Source organism: Pempheris klunzingeri, chromosome 1 (genome assembly GCF_042242105.1).
Source record: "Pempheris klunzingeri isolate RE-2024b chromosome 1, fPemKlu1.hap1, whole genome shotgun sequence".
NCBI classification, from domain to species: domain Eukaryota; kingdom Metazoa; phylum Chordata; class Actinopteri; order Acropomatiformes; family Pempheridae; genus Pempheris; species Pempheris klunzingeri.
The window spans coordinates 13,604,171-13,628,763 of record NC_092012.1 but is presented as its reverse complement, the minus strand read 5'-3'; the positions used below and the strand labels follow the sequence as shown (position 1 = coordinate 13,628,763).

Genomic DNA, 24,593 nt, shown 5'->3' with positions numbered 1-24,593 from the left:
CAGTTACTGAAATTACACTAGGATTATTATTATTATTCTGTGACACATTTTGGTGGCGATTCTGACTTCTCATCCATACATTCTGCTTTTTACTAAAATGACTTCATAAAGAAAAATGATCCTATACAACTAAGCCACAATGGGGTGCCCTGCAAGACAAACAGTAAAGGCGCAAACCATATAACTGCAATGTCCCCTGTTTGAGTTCAGGCTCATACCCCCTTTCCTCTCTCTCTATACTGTCAATCGTGAAAACATGATAAAAACAACACCACATTGCTCACACTGTCATGCTTATTCTCAAAAGTAAATACTGCAGTGACAACTTCTGATTAAGTGGGAACTGGTAGCTCTGGTAAACATTCATACTAGGTCTGGTACAATTCAAAGGTTTATCAGTAATGTAAACTGAACAACAGCTACAGACCGAGGTCTTAAGTAAACAGTGGTGATCTGGCTATAACCTGTGACAGCAGTGTGGTATGAAACAGTCAAACTTGGGGCTAAACACGAGGGACTTATAAACATAAACATGGGATTGATGCATGAAAGTGGCAAACAGACTTTCAATAACTTCCTGCACAACGTGCTCAAACCAAATGACGGACTTTGACTTGTACAGTCTTGGACTGACTCACCTAAGAAGGCCACCAGGTGGGGAGTAAGAGTAGCAGTGAAGTGTGGGGTACTGGGGTCTCAGCAGGAAGGAGAGGATAGCAGCAGTGCCTGCACCAAGAGAGTGCCCGACTATCACCAGCCCATAGTGCATGGTGCCTTTGCTCTGTGAGAGACAGCCAGAGTCATTAGGCTCATAACAGCACACTTTTGTCACTACAATCAGATCAGCAAATTGACTCTACTGCCAATTGCGGTACGCTTTGTATACAGTAGGGTTAGTGTGATGTTGCACAGCTTGCATTACGAATTGCAGTGGTGTTCATACAAAGTGACAGTGAAAATTATAGAGTATGTTCATTTTTCAGCCTGACAGTCTTTATAAAGTATACTAAGTAATGTACCAAGTCTCTCCCAAAGGCTTGTGACAAGATCATTTCCTGCTCCAGTTTCTTCTTAATGTATTCTGCTGAGTAAACCATCCCCTGAGAATGGAAAGAAAGAAGTCAGTGGATGGGAGGATGGCGAGAGAGAAAGAAATATGGTCAGGAAGTCGGTGTCATTAATCTCTTGTTGAAATATCCATAGCAATTATTCTTCTATTAACAGCTGAAATGACCTTTGGAGTCCGGGGTGATCTTACTTGTTGAAACTCTTTTCCTCTTTCATGTTTATCTGTTCTCTACGGCGCAGAGGAGACTGTACAGTGGAGTATGCTGTGTGTATTTTAGGCGAGTGGTTTAAAACAGTAATTTCTGACCTTGTGGCCAAGCCAGGTCCCATGCTGCTCCTCTACAGGCAAACGTTCAGAATCCCCGGTCAGATCAGTCAAGGCATCCTGATACACACAAGACAAATTAAAAAAATTCTACCAAAGACAGCATAAAGTAAAGAACACAAGTGGATGAGGGGAAAGGTGGAAATTTAGACAGAGGAAGTGAGTAAAATGGTAAATGGTCTGTATTTGTATAGCGCCTTTCTAGTTATTTCAACTACTCAAAGCGCTTTACATGACATCCTCATTCACCCATTCACACATCAATCATACAGGAGAAATGTAATTTGGAGGAGACTATTCTTTCATACTCATTCACACTCTGAAGCCATGCTTCAGGAGCAAGTTGGGGTTCAGTGTCTTACTCAAGGACACTTCGACATGTTGACCCATAGGAGCTGGGGATCGAACCCCTGACCTTCTGATTGAGGGACGACCCACTCTACCACTGAGCCACACCTTACTAATAGAAGTGCACAGATTAGGCATCATTCATAATCTCCATTGCAAATTTGATGGTACATTTGGTACATTTTATTAGTAAATGGTACATTTTATTAACTGTACCTGAAGAACTGTAAGAGCTATGAAAAACGGTAAATGCGTATATAGAGTCCATACGTCTATGTTTAAGGAATGATTGTCATTTCCAAATTACAAATGAAATTCTGCACTGTCTCCTAAGGCAGTGACTTTAGTATTTATATATTCTCAAACACTTTGCAAATGCTTCTTTAATCTTTGTAACGTCCCACGATGTTTTGCCTTCGTCATAAGGCCATGACTAATCTCTTAGCTGTTGCTTAATTCAGGCCTTAAAAACACTACAGGGATTTTCTCAAATGTTTATGTAAAAAAATGGATAGCACTTTCAGTTCTAAAAGTGAACTGTCACTGCTCTGTGCATGGAGGGTGTAGTAGTTTGAGAACACTGCATCAAACTATGAGAACTTCATCTGCTCTGGAGGTGTTGGCATTGTGAGGTACCAAAGGGAACAGGGTCAACCAACGTTACGTGACGGTTGGAGAAATATTACTGTAAAAACGAGGCAAATTCACCTTTGGCGATAGGGTTCCTCTGATACTGATGACGACCTTCTTTTTCGCATGATCCACTGCCACAAAAAACGGAGTCTCGTAAACCTGTATGGAAGATGCAGAGCCGACAGAAGCCGTGGTGAGGAAGTGAGATGAACTGGTGAGGGGTGTAGTGAGTTCCATTTCCATCCCAGCAAACCAAGCACTTGTTAAGTCAAACCTTTCTCCACTTGGCGCAGTACACAGCCATAAAAGTCGCTCCATGAGAGAAATTTATAGATGGAAACTCAGCGCTTAGACGCGCTCTGCTTTACATCAACACTATGCGGCTCAAGTCCTCCTGTGAATGCTATGGAAATTCTATATAAAAGAATGAGTTGATTCAATATCTGATGTAAGAAGGAAACAATTCTAGCAACTATTCTATTTACTTACTGAGCTTGCATCATTTTAAAGGAATAATTGGGAATATGAGCACACATTTGGATGGGAACGTGAGTTATGCATGATGGCAGTGAAATTATTTTGACTTTCAAACTACACTTTGCACCAAAATAGTGAAAAATCTAATTTTTTGAATAATTATTTACACTCATTTGCTTAAATGTAGGAATGCAACAGCTTTAGTACATACAAATACTATTACAACAAATTTGGACAAGGAAACAACCAGGCAATGATATACTAAACACACAGGTTTAAAACAAGTCTCCAGCATTACATACTGTAGTGAAATCAAAAGTGAATTAAAAATGGCACCTTCACCACAGGAGAGACTCTCCCTTTCAAATCATCCAGACTGGAACTTAATTTGAACTGAATAAATCAGTAGAACATTTTCATAACTGTGGACATTCACCAAAAGCCAGCAAAACTGCATCATACATTGAGAGAAATCCAGTCCTGTTGCTAACAAAGTGCACTCTGTCCCCTCTTTGGCTGCACCTTAGGATTCTGTCCATGACAATCACAAACAGCCTTGGCAGAGTCCATCACCTACTGAGAACACACTTGACTTACTGCCGAGGATGTGTACACAGCAACTTGGCTCCCCATATCTCAGCAACTAAACTGGTGAATAAAGTGTTACCAAAACAGATAGAAATAATGGCCAAAACTACAAAACACGCTAAATGATCTGTCTCCTAGTTTGTGGATGTGCAGCACTGCACCGCAGCCCTGTGCTGACTGATATTTGTTTGACAAGATTACTGTCTGGTTTGCAAGCATAGCATCGTATGCTGGCCCTCTGAGGCTTTACATGCGGGACATCTTAAGAAGAGCACACTATAATTCACCTGAAAAGTGCATTTCTCAAAATGCAATATGCATTAACATTGAAACAAAAAGATGGACAAGTTATTTCTCCATACAACCAATCCTGAGTTGTACTCAGGAAGTACTGTAAAGCCGTAAAACCTCTGACTGTTTGTTAGCCGGTTGTCGGATTACTCACAGCATCGTGGCAGGAAGTGTAGACAATGTGAACCTGCTTGAGGTCCCTGTCCAGGAAGTGTCGGCGAATGGCCAGGACATTACAGCCACAGCAATTGTCCTCCTCCACTGTCACTGACTGAGACAACCGAGAGCCAGACACTGATGTGCAGCTGAGGTGAGAGAGGAGGATAAGAATAAAACACAGAGACAAAACAAAAAAAAAAACAGATAACTGGCTGTTTTTTTGTTAAACAGCAGGTGGGTCAAACATAAGAGAAATATAGTAAACAGGTAAAATTACAGAGATATGATCTAATATCCCAGAGCAGGCAGGAGGAGGTGATTAATTCAACATTGCTTGTGTGAGTGAGTATAACTAGAGTGGTATTGTCTCAGTGGATTACCACTTGGCAAGTGTTGACGCATGTGAATTTTGATCCGCAGTGGAGAGGCTCAAGAGACACAGAAGCCAAATAGATCAGAGCTGTGAGGGTGTGTGTTTGAGTGCTTACGGGCAGGAGCTGGCGAGGCGGCACAGCCCACAGGCAGGCTTTCTCATTAGGTACATGGGCCAACCATATGCAGCCAGGGCAAAGAGCATGTAATAACACACATCTTTGTACATGTTCATCTCGGACTGGGGGAGGGAAAGGCAGACAAGACGGACATATGTCAGAACTACTGAGAAGTAAGAGTCACCACAGCTTTGTATTTAGAAATACAAAGTTGATCCAGATATACGAGCGCATGCTTGCACGCACTAATAGCATATAAATGTACTGTACGCAACCGCAGAAAAACAAAGACTATTAAAAAGAGTTCTCATCATAGCAACTGGTGGTTGTCTCTGTTTTGTTATAGGGTGTGAAAACATACAAAACTGCTTTGTATGGAGCCAATAGCTCCTGAGGTCCCTAAGGTCTCTTCAATCATATTTATGTCTACTTACTTATTTCCATATTGTAATTTGTGAATATCTCTGGAGAAAAGTATCAATGTCCTTCTGAAACCTTGATTAGCTACATGTGAGCCTTCTTTGTGAACAACCATTTATATCACTTTAAGCAAATAATATTCTTTAAAAAAGGATAAATAGGACTCACAAGTGCCTTTAAGAACGATAATACATGTTGTATTTTGGTGATTCAGTAATTTATTGTTTACCTGAATACCAAACCTTTTAACTTTCAAAAGGGTCTTGCAGTTTAGCATGCGATACAAAACACAAGTCAAACTTGACTTTGTCAGTTTATCACATGGATAGAAACTCACCGAGTTCTTAAGGTCCAGGTATCTAGTGTTACGAGTTACAGGCATTCCAGATAAGAAGGCTAAAATGTCATTGTTGGCCTTAGGAAAAGAAAACGGAAAAGGTAATTTTAATTCCAGCATACATGGATACACAAGCATAAAAATAGAGACAGTGACATATTTTTTTCAACAGTGATACCTGGTCCAAGATAGAAGATCTCTTAGACCTCTGTCTCTGGCGGAGAAGTACCAGGCCAGCAATAATATCACTAGGCACAATGTCAAGGTCTCTGAAGAACTCTGCAAACAGGCTGGCCACTTCTGAATAAGCGTCCTGGACGGGAGAGCAGCAGATATCAGGACATGTTGGCAAAGCACAGCAAATAAAAGAGGATTAAACTACAGGAGTTTTGCCACAAAATAGACATAATCATTATGCAACCTTTAAACTGTCTGACTATCTGCTTGTTTTTCTCTATTTAAGTGAAAAATATTCAAATTTAAAATGTATATTTCTTCTCAATCCAACTGCTATTTTGTAGTTTTATGAATTAAGTAGCATAGCTTTAACCCAAAGGTGAGGCAACTTTGGCTTCCCTAATTCACTAACATCACTATTTTTGCCAAAATATGACTTCTTGATCACCCCAAAAACACACTTGGACATCACAAAGTACGTATTTATGTCTGCATGTCATGGAAGGTAGTATGGTATCATTGCCTGCATAGACTGAATGTTGTGAAGCATACTAACCAGTGGGTTTGTCATGTATAGTGGATTTATAACTACCTGCTGAGGACAGAATGTCTTCCTAAAGTATTTCAATTTAGTGAGAAAGCAAAATATTCTGGAGTGTTGGCTAAAAGCTAATGGCAGTCTTTTTGTTACTTTCTTGACTTTAGTTCTGCAGTCTAGACTAGTCAATGTTGGAGCAGTTGTGCTTTACTTCTGCTGACAGCTGGTAAATTGATTTAGCCTGAAATGAAATCATTTTACGCTCATATTTTATAGAAAACTGTTAATGTCGCCAGTAAGTAGCTGAGTAATAAACTCCTTTGTGTCACATTTTTGATTCATCCTGTCTGGGCTTATTTTAATGAGTGGCTCGGAGGACCTTATGCCTGATATATTTTTGGTTTTATTCCTTTCTCTTTTACTTTAAGCGCAGAGAGGAAATGGCTAAGTGTGTGTTGTGACTCACCGATTGTGTATCCTGGGCTCTTGTGCAGCACATGAAGAATTTTAGTCTCCTGCTCCAGCTGCTGGCTTGGCCCTCCTCTAGCCTGTGCCTAATGGAGAGAAATAGGCAAACAACACTTTTAAGACTGCATGCATGGATGCTGTGTTTTGGTCGAGTTGTGTGTCAGGACAAAATACAGAGACGGAGAGAAACGGAGAATCTAAGGGCATGTTAATACCTGAGGGTGTACGTAGTTAGGTTGCGCTGGCGCCGACGGGTGGCTTTCAGTTTGACAAATGTCCGACCCGTAGGATCAAAGGTGCACATAAGGGTAATGCAAACGCTGAAAATCACTAGCCAGTTGCATGCAACTATGCCTGTGGAGAATATAAAAACATTCACATTCAAGCACAACAAACCCATTTTAACATAAAATGTTCATCCCCATTCTCCTTTATATGCTCTTTTACTCACCCAAAGCCAGGTTTTTGGCAGTGACATCAGAGCATGGCTGGTAGTACTGGACGAGCCAGGCGATTCCCACCACAGCATATACTAGCTCGACCAACAGAATAGCTGGTGAGAGAAGGAGGGAGAGAGCAAAGATCAATATCTGCCCAGTCAATGTAAACGATGTTCAAATCTTAATGTGGGACCACTTGTAATCCCCAAAACCCCCTAGCATCAAGAGGTAATCCTGTTTCAAAGAGAGCCTCCGAGAGAAGTGTGAGTGGGCCTTTGAGTCTTACCTAGCCGTATATAGAGGACGTACTGCACAGCTTCCCTGGGCTGTGTGTACAGAATGCTGCCCCTCATGCTCAGCCACATGATGGCGCTCTCACAGATAAGGCAGCTGACCAGGATGCCCAGGTACCCTCGACCATGGTCCACCAGTGTTATAGAACAGGACTGGTCTGAGCCATACGGAAGGCCAAACAGAACCACGGACAGAACCACCAACCTGAGTAAGAAAGCCAAGAAGGAAAGGAAGTAAATTCAAGACAAACATTTTTGTAGAGAGATACACTGACAAATCAAAAGAGAACATCTATATGCAAAAGTCAGTACTGTGAGAGAGACACCCGCTCACCAAATGCAGTGCAATAGAAAAAGGAAGAGGGCGGGCAGCACCAGGTCATCACTGCCAACTGACCAGCGCCGCCGAAACATCACCATGCCAGGCATCACTGCCCTGTGGGAAGACCAAAGGGAGAGAGACGACGTCAGGGATTATGAATCATTTGCAACCTGGCTTTAACACTTACATGATGTCAAGTTTCGAAAGAAGGAAAAAAAAAAGTGCACACCAATGATGAATAAACACAGCATTTTTATACTGGCAGAGACATCTCAACAGGTCAGATCCTGCTTAAAGCTCGCCATCATCCGCATGAATAGGGCAGTGATTTACTTTGTGTTTCGTAAAGTCTCTATATCAAAACAGAGGGGGCTGCAGGGATTACAACAGAAATAGACTTTCACAAAAGAGAAGGGTAAAAGATGATGGGAGTTGGAGGAGATGAGACTAGGCGGGTGAAGGGATGCAGAGAAAATGCATCACTTAATGAACAAAGAAGAGGAGAACCAGCTTTGATGATGGCACCAAGCTGTTTATGGCCACGTAAGAAAATAAATAAATAAAAGCATCTTTTAAGTCACTCTGTCCATTCTCTTTGGTGAACAAACATTGTGAGTTTACTCAAGTTGCCTCTGGGCTACATAAACTGTAAAAAGCATGGTAGGAAGGAAATAGTGGGGAGAGAGAGAGCCACAGAGAGGCTGATGCAGGCCTTATGGTGCTGATACAGGCTGATACAGCCTTTATCGTGCACTGCTCCTACATATTTGCTGAAAGCTTTTCATTCTTGTCAAAAAAAAAGTATGCCATCCATCATGCCAAAACTGTTGACCATATATACATTTTAAAAAATGTCTCGAGATGAGCTCAGCAACAGATAAAAGCAGCACAACTTAATTTCAAGATTTCTTGTTGGTCACTGTCCAGCACTCCTCTGCTTTTTAGTATTGTTTCAGAACATTTTTTTCACATGTTTTTAGTTATTGAGAAACTGGCAGCACCCTCCTTGTTTTGCCCTTAAATACCACAGTCATCAAAGTTGTTAAGTCTCACTTTGCATCGTGCCTGCATAAAATAGCATGAAATTGTTGTATAATACTACTACATTTACCTTTGACTAAGGAATGATGCAAGAACTTTCTGCTTGAAATTTATAAATGCAGCAGCAAATATGCAGTGTTTTTGCCTTTCCACAAAGGGTGTAACTGCAGAGAAAATTTAGTGAGCTCATAAATAAGCAAAATGCAGGACTTGCAAGAACCAATCTGCCAATTTAAATGGATCAAAAAGAAGAGTGTGCAATTGTGCACTAAAGTGAACGTCAGTGGCAAGTGGTTGGAGTGGACCAAGATGGCCAAGTACTGGCACAACAACTTACTGGTGTAGCAAAATTCTTCATTTGGCATCCCTTTGTTTGATATTCTCCAAGTTTGTTCACACTTCTCTTTCCTGACATTATGTGTCTTGTTCGTGTTGCGAGTCTTGTGCCGGTCTTTTGAAATTAACGGGACTGGAAAGTATAGTAATGTTTTTTTTCCCATATATATGTTTCGATGACATGCGGGCCACTCTGCTCCTAGTTTAAGTGTGGCCACTCGTTTAGAGGGTGAAAGTACAAGCTGCCAATAACAAATCCAGCTGAACTGTAGAAAAAAAGGCCGTCTGTCTGTGGAACAGTAACTTTCTGTGAAACTAGCACCTGTGATCCTTGTGGTTTGTATTTCACTGTGTTCTGTTAAGCTCCTTTTTACAGTAACAGTAAAGAAGTATGTATACTAAGAGTTTCTTGGGCAACTTAATGCCCTAATAATGATGATAAATGCACAAATGATAGGCAGAGTCTGGGAGTACTTGCTTTTAAGAGAGATAAAATGACAACACAGAGATAACAAGATAGCAAGGATTTTCCTGACATCTGCACAAGACTTGCCCTGGATCAAATCATTCTCATACTCTATATTACATGTTTTCAATATACTAGCGCAGCACATTATCATGAATTGAACATCCGGGCTTGCTGATCTTGGGAAATGCCCTGAAAATATAAGCAATGCTTGTGCAGAGAACATAGTGCACCTGGTTTATATTTCAACAAGAATGCACCCAATTACCTCTGTAGGATGAAATCGGGCAAAGAAGAAAAAAAGAAACATTCATTGAGGCATTTGTGCTACCACCTACATAACTCTCAGTACGGATGTGTAGAGAGAACACAGGCATTTCCTCTGCACAGATCTGGAGAAGTACCTTTATACAAACTCTTTTCTTTCCTACTACTACACACACACACACAAACACTGGAGACGTTGCTGTCATGTTTACTGGACTTTTAACTTCTAAGAAGGCCAAATCTACAAAATTTTAAATAACATTTTCAGCACTTTTTTTGGTGACTGCTCATTGGCATGAACATTACACTGACTTGCATTATGACTTAATACAAAATAAAGGTTTCCCCCATTGCTTGGGACCAACATGACATAGGGGCTCTTACACTTTTTAGACGGATCATGACTGTGACTTCTCTCCGTCAGATCTTCTATATGGACTATGCTAAAACCCAATAATTTCACTACACAAATGCTGGATTGCTCAGTTCAGCTATTCCTTCTTCATATCACTATAGTAACATATATAACACCGGGTGACATAGCAAATGTTTGTATCCCTCAAAAATGATCACAAATATTACAATTTGGGCAAGATGGACATTGTTCTCAATATTGTTGTGAGTTTTGCTATTTTATGTGCATAAATGTAGTTCATTTAGCTTCATACATGTGAAATTCAGCTGGCATGGTCTGGTACGGCAGACCACCAACAAATTTAGTGCACATATGACTGGCACCTATATTCCAGCAATCTGGACACCTACTAGACTGAAGCAGCCAAGGTCACTGTTTGAGTTTCAACAGAGGCAAGAACCCATCACATGTCCTGATTCATTTCATCTGACAAAATATGTTTTCTATAATAAAACTGTAACAGGTCAAAGAGAAGATTAAGATTTTCCTACGTTGCAACTGTGCTATAAAAAAAAGGTACCCTACATATATTGTTGTTCCTTTGCCATAATGCCAACATAAATGTCTGTAGCAGTATGTAACATCAGTGTGTTTTGTGTGACCAGATTTTCTATGTTCTAGTTTCTAATAATTTGCTTTGATACTTTCAGTGTTGGTCATAACAGTAGGTTGCAGTACTCGGTTTTGCAGCCATTTATGAACATCCTGTCTAAATATGATTGTGTGCTCACTAAAGCTCAAAATGCTTAATATTGATTAATATTTTTGCATTTGTGTACTATTTCATCAAAGATTAAATGCTCCCTTTTTACCACTGGTAGCCTTGCAGGTTTCATTTTTTTTTTTTGACTTTGCAAATGTTTTATAAGAAAGAAAATGCATTCGACACATTTGTTAGGTTTCAAGGATACACGTTTTGACGAGTAACATTGAATGTAAACAGGGCACTTTAAACTGAAATTCTTTAAATATGAAATAAAGATACTCTTAATAGGCATATTAAACCATATTATTATAAAGACAACAATCTCTTTAGCTCTAATACTGTGCAGCATTGAGCTGGAAATGAATCATGGACTTCATATGCACACATGCATCATGGGCCTGGGTAGGTATTGTGACAAAATAACAGGCACAGCTAAAAGGGAATCACATATTGTAGGGCGACGGGCCATGACAATAATTGACTTCTTCTATATTCTATTGAGAGGAAGAAATGACTGGTGGAACTAGTTTTGCTTTGTGAATGGCCTTAATCAAGCAGACACCCGCTATTCACCTGACTGTGAAATGCCTGCTTTGACTGCTTGTACAATGAGCAGCAAAGAGGTCTACCCGTCTGCTTTTCTACAATGACAAATTTTAACTGCTCACCTCCCAACGGTGGTTACAATTAGAGCCTGAAAGACTTAGAGCTGCATTTGCTGAACAAGACTTCAAACAACAGGCTCAAAACACAGCATTATATAGCAACTACAGTATATAGTTCAGTCAGCACACACACGTTTTGTGAGCTTCATGAAACTGGTGTTACTGGTTACGTGATTTAATTACATTCACTAGGTTTAAGCTGCTTCTCCCTGTTCTAAAACTTTGACATGTGCTTGTATGAAAAAGGGGATCATACCACTTGAGACCCCACAGACAGCACAGCAGTTGCAGCACAGAGGCTGAGCATTATAAAATAAGAAGCACCTGCAGGTATAATAAAAAAACACCAAAAAAACTGATTTCGTGCAATTGGCACAAACATTGCAGGACAATTTATGCCCAATAATGACTTGTTCCTTCAATATTTTAGTGATACAAAAATTGCCTTCACAGCAACCCGGCCTGAGCTGTGTTGGCAGGTGATTACAACTGAGGTCAAGCCATGAGCAGTGGAGTGACAGTATGAGGGGTTTCCTTCCAATCAAAGCACTACAGCAGGTGGTTTCACTGATTGGCAGACCTTCAACCAAAGAGGATGGAGAACACAACAATATCAGCTGTTAGTGTTTGACTGGAACAAAAATCTGTTAAATCTCAGCCATCCACAGTAACTGGCTGGATACCTGTAAATAAAGCTTGGGTACTTGTTGTGATTATTGATAATAAGCCAAAGCTTCAGAGGAGACTGAGAACTTATATGCCTACACATTAGGCATGGCACAACTCTTGACCTATAGATTCCACTTATTATTGTTTATCCTACTATGTGGCTCCCCAGCTTTGACGTAATGCAAGAGAGTGAAAGAAACAAGGGCATGCGAATGGGTTCATGTGACTGAAGCCACCTCACAGCTACTTGTAAAACTCTATCTGGGTTGGAGTAACATTAAAGAGGACAGTGAAGAGAGGGAGGGAGGGAGAGAGGGAGGGAAGACAGAAAGACAGAGGGGAAACAAATGAAGAGGAACATCTGAACTCCCCCCTCAAATCTCATTTACGGACACTTATCGGCACTCTCCTCCAGGCCTGTTGTTATAATATAGCTTCAACTCCCAGCAGAGACCTCAACAGTGGAAAAAACAGCATGACATAATTACAAATTAAATGGAATTAGAGAGTATGGCCTTGTTGTAGTGTAAAGCATACTCAGTTAAGGTTTTCTGAGTAAAAGTCCAATAACGTAGCACCGGCTCCTTCTATCTATACACGCATCACCTCTTTAAAAAACGGCTTACCCCTTCCCATCACGGGGAATGGAGCCTATCCCAGCATGCAGCGGGTGTCATATGGTTTCCAAATTAATTTGCATTGTGGTTGACGGATGCCCAATTCCTAATCCAAAACATTTTTGCCCAAACAATAACTGATTTTGGCACTTATTTGGTTATTATCTAAAATAATACAGTACTTGCACTACTATTAAATCAGGTTGACATTATCTGTCCAACATAACCACGAATCACGATATCATCATAACATAAAATGAATCAGATTAATCAAAGCTGAGCTCACCGTTTGCCGGATTAAAATTGTACAGAAATGAAGCGATGGCTACTAAAATCTTAGAAACAGTCATTTATAACAACTGCTTTAATGATGACCAACACTGGCTGTCAGAGGGTGTATAATGTTGAATCAAAGACTTGTCTGATTAATCATCATTATTTTAAGCTATTTTATTTCACCCTTACTTGTTATTTTGACTGTTCCCTGTTCCCTATGACATTCTCCCAATCCTCTTCTGGATCATCCAAATGCTCTCTAGCAAACTTCAGACGGGCCTGGACATGTACTGGCTTAAGCAGGGGGACACGTCTGGCACTGCAGGATTTGAGTCCCAGGCGGCGTAGTGTGTTACTGATTTGGTCCCAGCTCTCTGCAGGTCATTCACTAGGTCCCCCCGTGTGGTTCTGGGATTTTTGCTCACCGTTCTTGTGATCATTTTGACCCCATGGGGTGAGATCTTGCGTGGAGCCCCAGATGGAGGGAGATTATCAGTGGTCTTGTATGTCTTCCATTTTCTAATAATTGCTCCCACAGTTGATTTCTTCACATCAAGCTGCTTATCTATTGCAGATTCAGTCTTCCCAGCCTGGTGCAGGTTTACAATTTTGTTTCTGGTGTCCTTTGACAGCTCTTTGGTTTTGGCCATAGTGGAGTTTGGAGTGTGACTGTTTGAGGTTGTGGACAGGTGTCTTTTATACTGATAACGAGTTCAAACAGGTGCCATAAATACAGGTAACGAGTGGAGGACAGAGGAGCCTCTTAAAGAAGTTACAGGTCTGTGAGAACCAGAAATCTTGCTTGTTTGTAGGTGACCAAATACTTATTTTACCGAGGAATTTACCAATTAATTCATTAAAAATCCTACAATGTGATTTCCTGGATTCTTTCCCCCCATTTTGTCTCACATAGTTGAAGTGTACCTATGATGAAAATTACAGGCCTCTCTCATCTTTTTAAGTGGGAGAACTTGCACAATTGGTGGCTGACTAAATACTTTTTTGCCCCACTGTATATTTATTCAATCTGTATTCAGGTTGCATTCTCACTTTTCGGGCCTTTGTCAGGCAACAACGGTGACCACTGATTCAGAAGTCAGTCAATATTTTCAATTGATCAATGCAATAGGAACATTAGAAGAGTGTCCCTTTAACTATCAGGATACTGTTCAAGACCAGCAGCAAAACACTTGAATAAGCATGCCTGCGATTAGTTCACAGGATCACGTTTGAATCCTCAAATTTGAAGTTCACTTTCTGTTGATAATAAGCATTTCAAGCGTTTCCTTTTCAGCAGTAAAAACCTTCAAGAAGAGAGTACACTAGCCCAATAATCTCAGTATAGGTGATTTATCAAGCTGCACAGTCACACACCCGAATCCCAGCCTGTCATTCTAGTATTCAGTTGTGTGTACAACTAATCAGCAATGACCTCTGACGAGATCCGCTCTGCCGGCCTCATTTCATGGAAGAAAGCTCTGGCCATCAGTACATGTCTCAACCCAAGATCCTCACTAATAGCAGTTGGCTCCTCAAGGGCTTTCTCATCCATCACTCAGGGGATGTTAGCCTATTAGTGGTCCTGTTTAGCTTCTACTGGAGACATTAGCAGATGCACTCAGGCTTTTTTCACCACAGCGAAATGCTAGCAGATCACATTGGTGGTGCACTGACAGAGCTGCATGGTTAACTGTGCTTTGATTGCAAACTTGCCTTACTTAGGCAATTCAGAATTCATGAGAAACCAGAGGTGGATATATCTTGCACCATGATGATATTTGGTTTTAGAGTATGAAATTCGGCAATCCTTTGATAATCATGGCTGTTTATGCAAGTATAATCTTCTACTAAAGCGCCATAAAATAGACAAAATACACAAATGCTGTGTTAGGGCCACAGCCTGTGTGAGTCTAGCAAGTGTGTTTTTGTATTTGTGTGTTGCTGGACGCTGGAGCTCCTTCCACTTTCCTGAGCAGAGCTTTCCCAGTCCTGATTGGAGCAGCACCCAGTCCTTGCCCAAGTCAGAAAGAGGCAATCGAGAGTGGGAAGCTTTAAATCCTGAGCCAGCTCGACAGTCTGGGCGGCTGAATCTTTGGTTATGACTTGACTTTGTGTCTCTTGTTCAGTGACTGTGTTAAAACTAGTATTGGTGTTTTGTTAGATGAGACAGTACTGAAATTTCCTTGGAGCGGGCCAGGTTTAGATATTGTTGATTGAACTGATGTGCACACGCTTAATTTTCATTTGTTTAGACACCTCAGACATTTTGTTTGTGACTGGAGTAATTAATTGTAGTTAGTGAGGCATTTATTTACTTTTTGGTTTTCTTTAAACAGGGTTACATAGATGAGCTCTAATAGCTTGTGAGAGCCCCCTTTTGGTTATGTAAATTTTTCTGATTTATCTGCCTTTTCCTTTGTTGTTTGCCTGCTTTTAGTTTTGCACAACTGTCCAATTCTCACTTAATATTAAATGACTTTGCTTTATCAGGAACATCTGGTTTTATGTTGCCTCCCTTTCCCCTAACGAGCTGGGTCATAATATACTGCCAGAGAAAAGATGATAGAATATTAAGAAAAAGAATTTCTGTGCAATAAAACATTTGTATTTATAGACACTTTAAAATGTTACAATGTTAAGGCCTTACTGAATAAATATGGCACTTTTTGACAGACTAATGCTATCCTGACAGCATGCATCCACTTCTCTCAAATAGCCATTATTATCAATAGTTCAAGCCACACCTGAACATTTCATTTTATTGTGATGAAACAATCAACATGACAAGTAGGTGGCCAACAAGAAAAAGACAACGGGAAAAGGGGGGTGTGGGTTATCAGGACTTGTCATTGATTGGATTCTGCCCAACAACATAAAGTCAAGCTTAATTCAAAACTTTTAAACTCCACTTGATGACTTTCACTTTGTGAGGCATAGTCACTAAGCGGACCATGGTTCTGACTATTCTTTGAATCAGAGAAAAAGTCAAAGAAAGTATTATGGATCATTGTGCAAAATAAGCACAATTTAAGTTGGATATCATACACTGTGAAATTGCTTTTTAATTTCTTTATGAGCAGACATTCTTTGAGCTCATGGATTTTATTTTAAATGGGCACAATGTGACTTCTCATTTGTTTCATGTAACCCTTTTCTGTCCATGTTAATGCATAACCCTTAAGCTCCGACCCAAATTAAATGGACATGTTCACTCAGTGGTTTAAAATCAATCATTTTGAGCAGTTGTAAGTAGGACCCTTCATATCAAAGTGCAGTATATCGACTGTTTTTCTAGCTCTAAAGTCAAACACTGATCAGCAAAAAACTGTCATGCCTGCATTACCACAATTACACAATTTTTAGATTTTCAAAGCATATTGATACATCAGCAGAGTAGGTATTCATACCCTGAATGTCCAAGGTATTTATTTTTAGAAATGACAGCAAAGTTTGTTATTCCACTGTCCAAATGCCCATGTTTATATTACTGTGGATATTGATTGAAATAACATATGCTTTGCTAATTCAAGTTATACCATCCATGATTTTCTTGGTGATTATGCACAGTCAGGATGAAAGCAAATGCCAAGCCCATCCCTTATTGATGTTGAGGGAATAGGAGAGAAACTTCCTAATGTTATTTGAGGTGAGATTTTGTATTTTTTACACCTCCTCACTAGCAATAAATACATTCGATTCCAGCACCTACAGCTGGCACACACACACACACACACACCACACATCCTGCTGTGTTTGTAGCCTGAGATCAAAAGAGCACCTAAATGCCTAAAACCTGACCTTTAGGGCAACTCTGCTACACAGACAGCTCCAGGCTGAGCTGCCGTCCCTGACTCTGCTATGATAGCGCTTTCTGCATACGGCATGAGTCATACAAACTCTTGACTCTCATCCTGAGTGAGTGACTCCGTCTGAATCCAAATGACATGTGTTTTGTGAAAAGACTGAGATATATTCCTGCATGTGAGCAATGCTTTTGTGCTCCAGACCGGCGTGCTACTGTGTGCCAGGCCCAGGGCCATACCCACGTGATGCAACAACAATGATGTAACAACAATGACAGGGCTCCCCGTCCGTCATTATGGCTTTGTCTTTGACATGGACTTATTGAAAGAAACACGACGCAGGAATGCAGCATGGCATCCAACATGTTTTACTGAGAATGATTGTTTTTGAATTACCTGATGCATCTCCTACAGATGCTATAACCTTGTAGCAACCATAGTAATCTTATTTGAGCCTACACATTGCCTCTAGGTGTTTAAGAAAACTGGCTGTTCTGTTATCTCTTCATTAAGTCAGGACGCATTCATATCCACTATTGCTGATAAAGGGGAAAAAATGGTAGTAGGATTTTCCTAAAAACAATGTATGGATTCATACAAAATTAATCTCTCTATATCATCACTAATGACCCACTGGAAGTATGTGGCAGTGTCAGTATCTGCAGAGAGCTTGACCTCGGCTTGGGTGTTCTTATTTTGCGGTCCACGGGACATTTCTGGGCATCAACGGTGCAGCCCTCGGCTAATAGCGACCAGGTACCAGATTGTAAGCAAACATCCAAGAGGAAGCTACGACAATGGCGGACACAGCACCGAAAAACCACCACCACTGCTGTCAGACGGCGTGCATTTCTGGTGTAGCTGAGTCGGGGAGGAGGGCCCAGCTGCAATCGACAAATCCTATTCATTTTACCTTTAAACGTCCCCAAGTCTCACTGCTCAAAAGATGACACAGAACACCATCAACATATCAATATATAATTCCGTAGGTAGTTACAGATACTGGATCTGAATTTAAAATTTAAAACTGAAGTCCCATGTGTACTCAACATTGTTATATATACCTTGTTTTACAGACAGCAGGTTGATCTGGTAGGACAAGCAGCAGGTGCTTTGTTGTTCCCTTTTTCCATCTCACTCACGGAGAGTCTGCTGCACCAGCATACAACCTCTTTATCATCACAGCCTCTATATATTCTATCATACTCTCTATGAAAAAAACTGTTACCACTACTATACTCAAGATCAAGAAGAATATTTACTTTGGCTAGCACACATCTCCTCACACATACATGAGAAAGTAGATCTCACAAACTGGTTTGAAGTCAAACAGGCGAGAAATTCTGATCCATTATCATATGAGAAATAGCCAGGTCTTAGAGGTGATTAACTTAATCCTTAATTTTTTTAATAAATCTGATTATGTATTTTTCAGTATTTTCATTTTGCCTTCACACCAATGAAAAACAACACTGCTACTTTTAACAGATTGTTAAAACATTGTCATGTAGTACATTATGAGCTCCAACCAAACACCCTCTATAGGCCTAAAAGGTCATTGTACAAAGTTTGCCTTTTCCTCATTATCAGCTTGACTTCTGCCAGTTACGATGGATTCCAACAGTGTCCAGTTGTTCATGTTGGAAAAAGTCAGCAACAAAATGTCCACATAAGCCTCTTGAAACCAAACGGAATCTCAGAATTTTCCAGAGACCATTTTCTCCCAAAACAGCCTAAATGTAAAGCTTTCATGATGCGCTGCTGCCCCTCGAAGCTCTGAAGCTGCGCTGGAAGTATTCGGCCATATTACTGTGAAATTCTGTGATTACACACCACACTGAGCGTGAACAGCAGATAATTTTATTATGCTGCAAAGTGACTTAAGAAGTTTCTTTGGACTTTTGGATTTCTTTTTTTCATTGTGAAAACATGTCACCACTGAAATCTTTCAGGCCTACAGGAAGAGACTGTTTGATACATAAAATGATTTTGGGTGCTGCCTCACTTCAAGCAACACTGTGGTTATTATTATTATTATAGCTTGAACAGATATATGATGGTACAGGTACATCCACCAACAAACAACAGGTGATTGTGCAGGTGCACACATTTAGTCTGACACTAAAAAACAGGCCACCTGGTTGTCTCAGAAACAAGCTGTGCATTTTGCAGCGCTTCATTAAAAAAAGAAAAAAAGCATGAAACATAACTGCTCCCCTTTAACAGATGATAGATGATACCACGGGATGTCATTCTGAAACTGTGTTTTTGTGGATGTCCAGTCAAAATTGGGATGCTCTGTTCTGATGCACTCAGCATTTCCTGTGGAGTGCTTCAAAAAAACATCACACTGACCAGTGACCTCATCTCTTCCTCAGTAATCACACCGGATCAAAATGTTTTGACAGAGCACATCAGAAAATCTATTTCATTTCTAAAGTGCAGTCCCTTGGCGGCGTGCTTGGGTTACTTCGCTAGTCAAGCAATTGACACCAAATACTTCCTACAGAACTACATTTCTAGATTGTACCCACCCAAAACCCTTGTTGACATGTTTCAGTAATCAGCAAGGGTGTGATTCTTTACATTGGAGGTGAGTAGAGAGTCTATGTACACTAAGGTGGGTCCAACGAAACCCAGGTAAACAGACTGCGGCTTTCACTTTAGCATCTGCCTGCATCCTGGATGCATCTGACATTCACTGTAGCACATTTAGTTTCTGCAACAAGTACCGATTGTCTCGTGCTGATCCATGGGATGTGACAGTGAAATGTGGCGCATTTATTTGGTGAACAAAAAGATTGTTGGGAATATAATTAAATTCTCATACACAGGGTTCAACCAGAGTGGTTTTCGGACAGGACCGACTCATATCAAGTGATGGTTACTTGTATTAAAGGGTTATTCAACTATTTCACAATTAGTTAGTGAACTGAAGCTCCGTGGGCACACAGGTATGTGGTGACTTTCTCTTCCAGGTAGCTTGTTATGGAGTCATAATCAGTAAGAATCAACAAAAAAGGAAAAATATTTGCTTGGGGGGGCTGAGAATGTCCGCAGAAAACGCTGAGGTTCTGGCGGGTTGGCATGAAGGCGCGGCTGCAGCACAGTCCCAGATATCTCCGTCTCCTGCTCTGTGTCATACATTCATCTGTTCCCGTCTCTCTCTTTTTCTGCCTGGGTCAGTGTTACACTCTGCTCAGATCAAGATTCTCTCCAGCATTTGTCACATCTCTGGCTCCGCTCCTGCAGTCTCCGGCAATCCTGTCTCTCCCCATTCTGTCACACTACAGCAGTACACTGTCCATCCTAAACAATCTCACCCTCTCTCCTACCTCCATCTCACCCTCTGCCTCTCTCATCTTCTGTCTTCCCATCCTCGTGCTCTCTCCTTCTTCTCCTCCTACCCACACACTCATTCAGTATTCATATTTTAGAGGACATTTATGAGCATGAAACTGAGCGTGTGCATCTGCACCATTTTCAGTGCAGAGGAAACCTACATTTTCTCCTCGAGCCTTCCCCTGTCCCCCTCCTCTTCCTTATCTAGCTAATCCAGATTCTGGTTTTGGTTTCGTGTTGCTCATCTTTTTTTAGACTGAAAGCCATGTGCCACTCACTCCTACTCTCCCTCTGCCTCTTTCTCCATCTTTTTCTCCCACTGCCACCCACTCAATCCCTTTCACCTCTTCCCACTCCATTTTCTCTTCTTTCAGTTGATGTGATAGTATGTGCACTGCTGATTGCATGTGTGTGTTTATGTACACATGAATTTTTTTTTTTGCGTGTCTTGGTAACATATGTGCTCTGCCAACCTGTCTGTGGCTTGCTGCCACAAACCATGTACAGATCTGTTTGTCATTGTATCTGGTCAGATACTGAAAATAGTAGCAGCAGTTTTGTCCGTGCAACACACTGCTGCAGCCATAGGTTTTCAGTAGCGTGCTGAATGTATTAAACTGGTGTTTTTCACACAGCTGTCTATTAATGGCGTTGTTGCAGAATCACATGATCTCAGTGTATAGATTTTGCTATACACGCAAGTCTGTCCAAGGGTGGACACAAACACACACCCGCCGGCAAAGTACCTGTCAGGCCATTAATACTGTTTCACCGATATTGTCACAGACTGATGCCCTTTTACATGCGGCTCATTTGGATCACCTGTCCTGTGCACTGTTAAAAAGACAAGGTCTAAAATTTAGGTGTATACTATGGCATCTACATCTCCGTGTAGTGAAGATCTTATATAAATCAGTCTTGTACATGCACTGGACATAAAAGAAGGTTATTAGCAACTGCAACGTGAAATGTTAATTGCCTCATTATCTCTCACGAACTTGCATTTCAAGCCCCAGTCTGATAAATGAATACAGGGAGATTTCCGGAAGGCAACTCAACTTACGAATAAACACACTTCTGTTCACTTCAAAGAAATACTCTGTTGTCAAAAAACATGTTTTACAAGATCCGATATAACAGAAATAACAAGTGCCTTTTATGCCGATATGTATTCGTCACACACAACAAAATGAACTTGAATTTCAAGAGTCTGTGGCATTATGCTGTCAAACTGCGACTGAAAATTTGCAGTTGAACGATAATGCAAGTTTCACTCTAATGACTCCTTGGTTTAGCGGCTATGTGTACACATTAATGGAGCGGCGTTTACATTTTAAAAAGTCTCTTAAAAAGTATGGATTTCCTACGTCCATTCTTCTCTCACGAGCACTCACCTACACATCATCACGACATGACACGACATTGGAGATGGGCTGCTGAGATTATACAGGCCTACAAATTGTGGCTTCATATACATAAAAACAACATACACCTAGTGTGTGTACCATGGTGAATGAAAATGGCCTATAGATGTGTTATTTCTAAATAACATAAACCCTTAAACCTTTTGGGGCGGCACAAACTATACTTCTCCTTCCTCAAAAGGGGAAAGGGGAAGTCCAGGACAAAATGGTGAAGATGAAAAATTTGTAGAGAAAACTTAGAACAGGAATATAAACTACACATCAAACAACAGCCTATGGGCGGTTGTATCTCACAGGACTTCTTTCTGTTTAAAAGGAGTGACCTACATTTTGGGTCATCGTGTAGTCGTGTTATATTCCACTCGTAGCTGAGTAGTTATCAAAAGATAGCAGGCTTTAGGTGGTTCTTAAACGATGCATTATACTCAGTCCTTACTTATTATTTTTAAAGGTTGGCGTACAAATCTTTGTATAAGGCACAAACCTGAGATATGAGCTATAAATTCTCTGCAATCATGCAAAAACAACATTAGGGCATCACAAATGATTAAAAAAAATGTTTTCCATCATTATTGGAAGCAGTGTAACTACCTTTATACATCTGAATGCCAGCATTAGGCCCTGCTAAATCAAATGATCTAAATTAATTAGCCAATATTAGAGCAGAGAAGCCAGTTTTCTGTAACAAGGACAGGCCACACACAATGCTTTGGAAAACAAAGAGACAACATGCTGTATCTGCCAGGACTCCCTGGAGGTGCTTGGTTTCCACTAGGACTGAAGCCTACAGGGATGCCAGTGAACCAAGTGTAAACACTGGTGTTGATGCAGCCTTACAAAGCTGGGCCTGGATTGATTTCTTATCTAAATTTGATTAAGTATGTAGTGTATAAGCTTGTCTTAACTCGGCAGGCTTGAGGAAGGAGACAGAACACAGTGCAGGAATCAGAATAAAATCAAATGTTAATGGTAAATTCTGGGATAAAGTCCAGTACTCTTCTGTGTGTCATGAATTCTCAGTACCCCTCAGAACTTATCTTGTGCCGAAGCGTAGAACAGAAGGCTACTGGACGACTACCAGAAACTACAAGAGAGGTCTAGACTACAGTATGTGCCACTTTATGCGTAATGAACAACGTTTCCTTCATTTTTCTTCCCCGAACTCTTGTTTTGATGTCATTTTTGCACAGCCTTTATAGAAATGTTCATTATCCTTATTATTATTATATATATTAGGACTCCTCTGGTCATGTATGCTGAAACATTACACTTTCAATGGCATTAATGTAATGGCAATAGAGAAAAACTGGATCCATAACTGGAAGTCGTGAGAGGAGGAGGAGGAGGGCACAAATTATCTGTGAAATATTCCAAGTGTAAATGATAAACAGGTGTGACATTCCCCTTGCTGTCGCTGTTAAAAAAAAAAAAAGATAATAAGGATCTGTCACAGCATGTCATCTACTAAACTACCAAATGCATAGTCTGGATGGTAGGCTAGGCTTTAAATCCGGTTAGTCAAGTCTACTACTATTAATGAATTATGAAACATTAAATCATAAAGCTACCAAATGAGGAGAAGACATTTGTAATGGGGCCTGTCATTTTACTCACTTCAGGTGAACACTTTGAGGTACTGACCGTGCAGGTTACAACAACTACACTCCACTACAGCAAATGTCACATCACTTTGACCTCGTGTAACTTCTGATCGACGTCTGCCGTTGTTTTGGCATTTCATACAGCAAAATAATGTGCAATAACTCACTGCCACTGAAGCTGCAGCCCTTGATGTGTGTGCAACAGCATGAAAATGTGTGATTCCAACAAGTCGTTTAGCAGCAGCGGCGGCGGCAGTGCTGTCTGATCTCATTTAATCAGGACAGCTGCTTCAGGTGGCATCCGACCTGCGGGCCTAGCTAATGGAGATGTGGCCTAAGAAATGTGTCTCCAACCTGCACCTGAAAACATGGACTGAGGAGCCGGGTCACGCCGTGCGTGCCGTCTGCCCTGCATGTGCACATAGCTAAAGATAACTGTCCTCATCCGGTAGCTGCTGCTGCTGCTGCTGCTGCTCACCTGAATTTTGACGATGCCTTGCCAAGACCCACTGCATCGGTTCTGCTCGCTCTCCCATATCCCTCCGACTGCCGACCACCCTCAGCCTCGCTCTCCCCGACACCGGCTCAGGGCTGGGGTGGGTGATGGATTCACAAATGTCTCACTGATGTGTTTATAATAACCGCACAGACGTCATTACAACAGGAGGATGAATGGACCCGGAGACATCAAAGCGCTGGAGCTCCCTCGGTTATGTGCCGGCTGTCAGGCAAACCTGGTGCATGCCGTCAAAGAGCGAAATCAATCTCACGGTGGTTTTCAAACCGCTGGACGCTGACGGCTCCGTCCTCCGCTTAATTGCAACACGTCGTCGGCTGAGGCAGTCCGATGAGTGCTGGTCATTTTCATGCCCCTCCGTCGGAGCTCGGCATGGTGACTGCCGCTCACAGAGGGTAACACTGCCTGGGGCTCGGCGGACAAGACGAGCCCTTCCTTTCTCACGTTGTAGTCAGCAGCTTGTGTTGTGCCATCAGCCGGACAACTCCCGAACCCCAGCGCGGATCCCAGCGACACGGAGGAAGCATTTCCCGAGAATCTGGCCCATCCCCTCGGACACTTCTCCCAGAGACAAATACGTACGAATTGGCTATTCCCCTTCCGTGTTCGGCTGCGCAAATCCTGCACTGTTTACGCGCACCTGACTTGTTTTTGTAAGCGGCAAACCGCAGACACTCAGGAGATCCTGCGGAGAAAGGGCGCCACTGGTGGTTTGTGAATATCAAGGAATCACAAGCTAAATCAAAGAGGGCTGTGTTTGCCAAGAGGCTGCTGCTCCCCTTCGTAAAGTCATTTAAAAAAGGCCCGCGGTGGGTCCGAAGGGATATTTAAAATCTATTTGTTCAGCTATTCTTCGCGTCTGTTTTTAACACTGTTTGTTGAAAATAGTATTAAAGCATCCTGAAGGTTAAAAAAAGATGTTAATAGCGTATTTGATTGGGCCGGGCAGTGCCACTGCGCAAGCGCTGTTTAGTATTTACTCAGAGCAACGTTCGCTCGTTACTACAGCGACGAAACAAAGCTGGACTTGTGCAGTGAATAAAGATGAATTGTAAGCAACAGTTTGAATAAAA

At 41.3% G+C, this 24,593-nt stretch overlaps 1 protein-coding gene across 1 annotated transcript in view; it reads right to left on the bottom strand.

The window, feature by feature from the left end:
- dagla (diacylglycerol lipase, alpha) overlaps window positions 1-24,172 on the bottom strand; it is a 37,473-nt gene extending 13,301 nt beyond the window's left edge. The window contains exons 1-14 of the mRNA XM_070833438.1: window positions 23,482-24,172; window positions 7,388-7,489; window positions 7,047-7,258; window positions 6,772-6,873; window positions 6,536-6,674; window positions 6,319-6,406; window positions 5,316-5,450; window positions 5,138-5,215; window positions 4,378-4,502; window positions 3,885-4,035; window positions 2,450-2,533; window positions 1,376-1,453; window positions 1,020-1,100; window positions 639-781 (exon numbers count right to left, since the gene is read on the bottom strand). Of these exons, the coding sequence (XP_070689539.1) occupies window positions 639-781; window positions 1,020-1,100; window positions 1,376-1,453; window positions 2,450-2,533; window positions 3,885-4,035; window positions 4,378-4,502; window positions 5,138-5,215; window positions 5,316-5,450; window positions 6,319-6,406; window positions 6,536-6,674; window positions 6,772-6,873; window positions 7,047-7,258; window positions 7,388-7,482 (1,511 nt within the window). The 5' untranslated portion in view covers window positions 7,483-7,489; window positions 23,482-24,172. The remainder of the gene's footprint in view (window positions 1-638; window positions 782-1,019; window positions 1,101-1,375; window positions 1,454-2,449; window positions 2,534-3,884; window positions 4,036-4,377; window positions 4,503-5,137; window positions 5,216-5,315; window positions 5,451-6,318; window positions 6,407-6,535; window positions 6,675-6,771; window positions 6,874-7,046; window positions 7,259-7,387; window positions 7,490-23,481) is intronic.
- Between the last annotated feature and the right edge of the window lie 421 nt (window positions 24,173-24,593).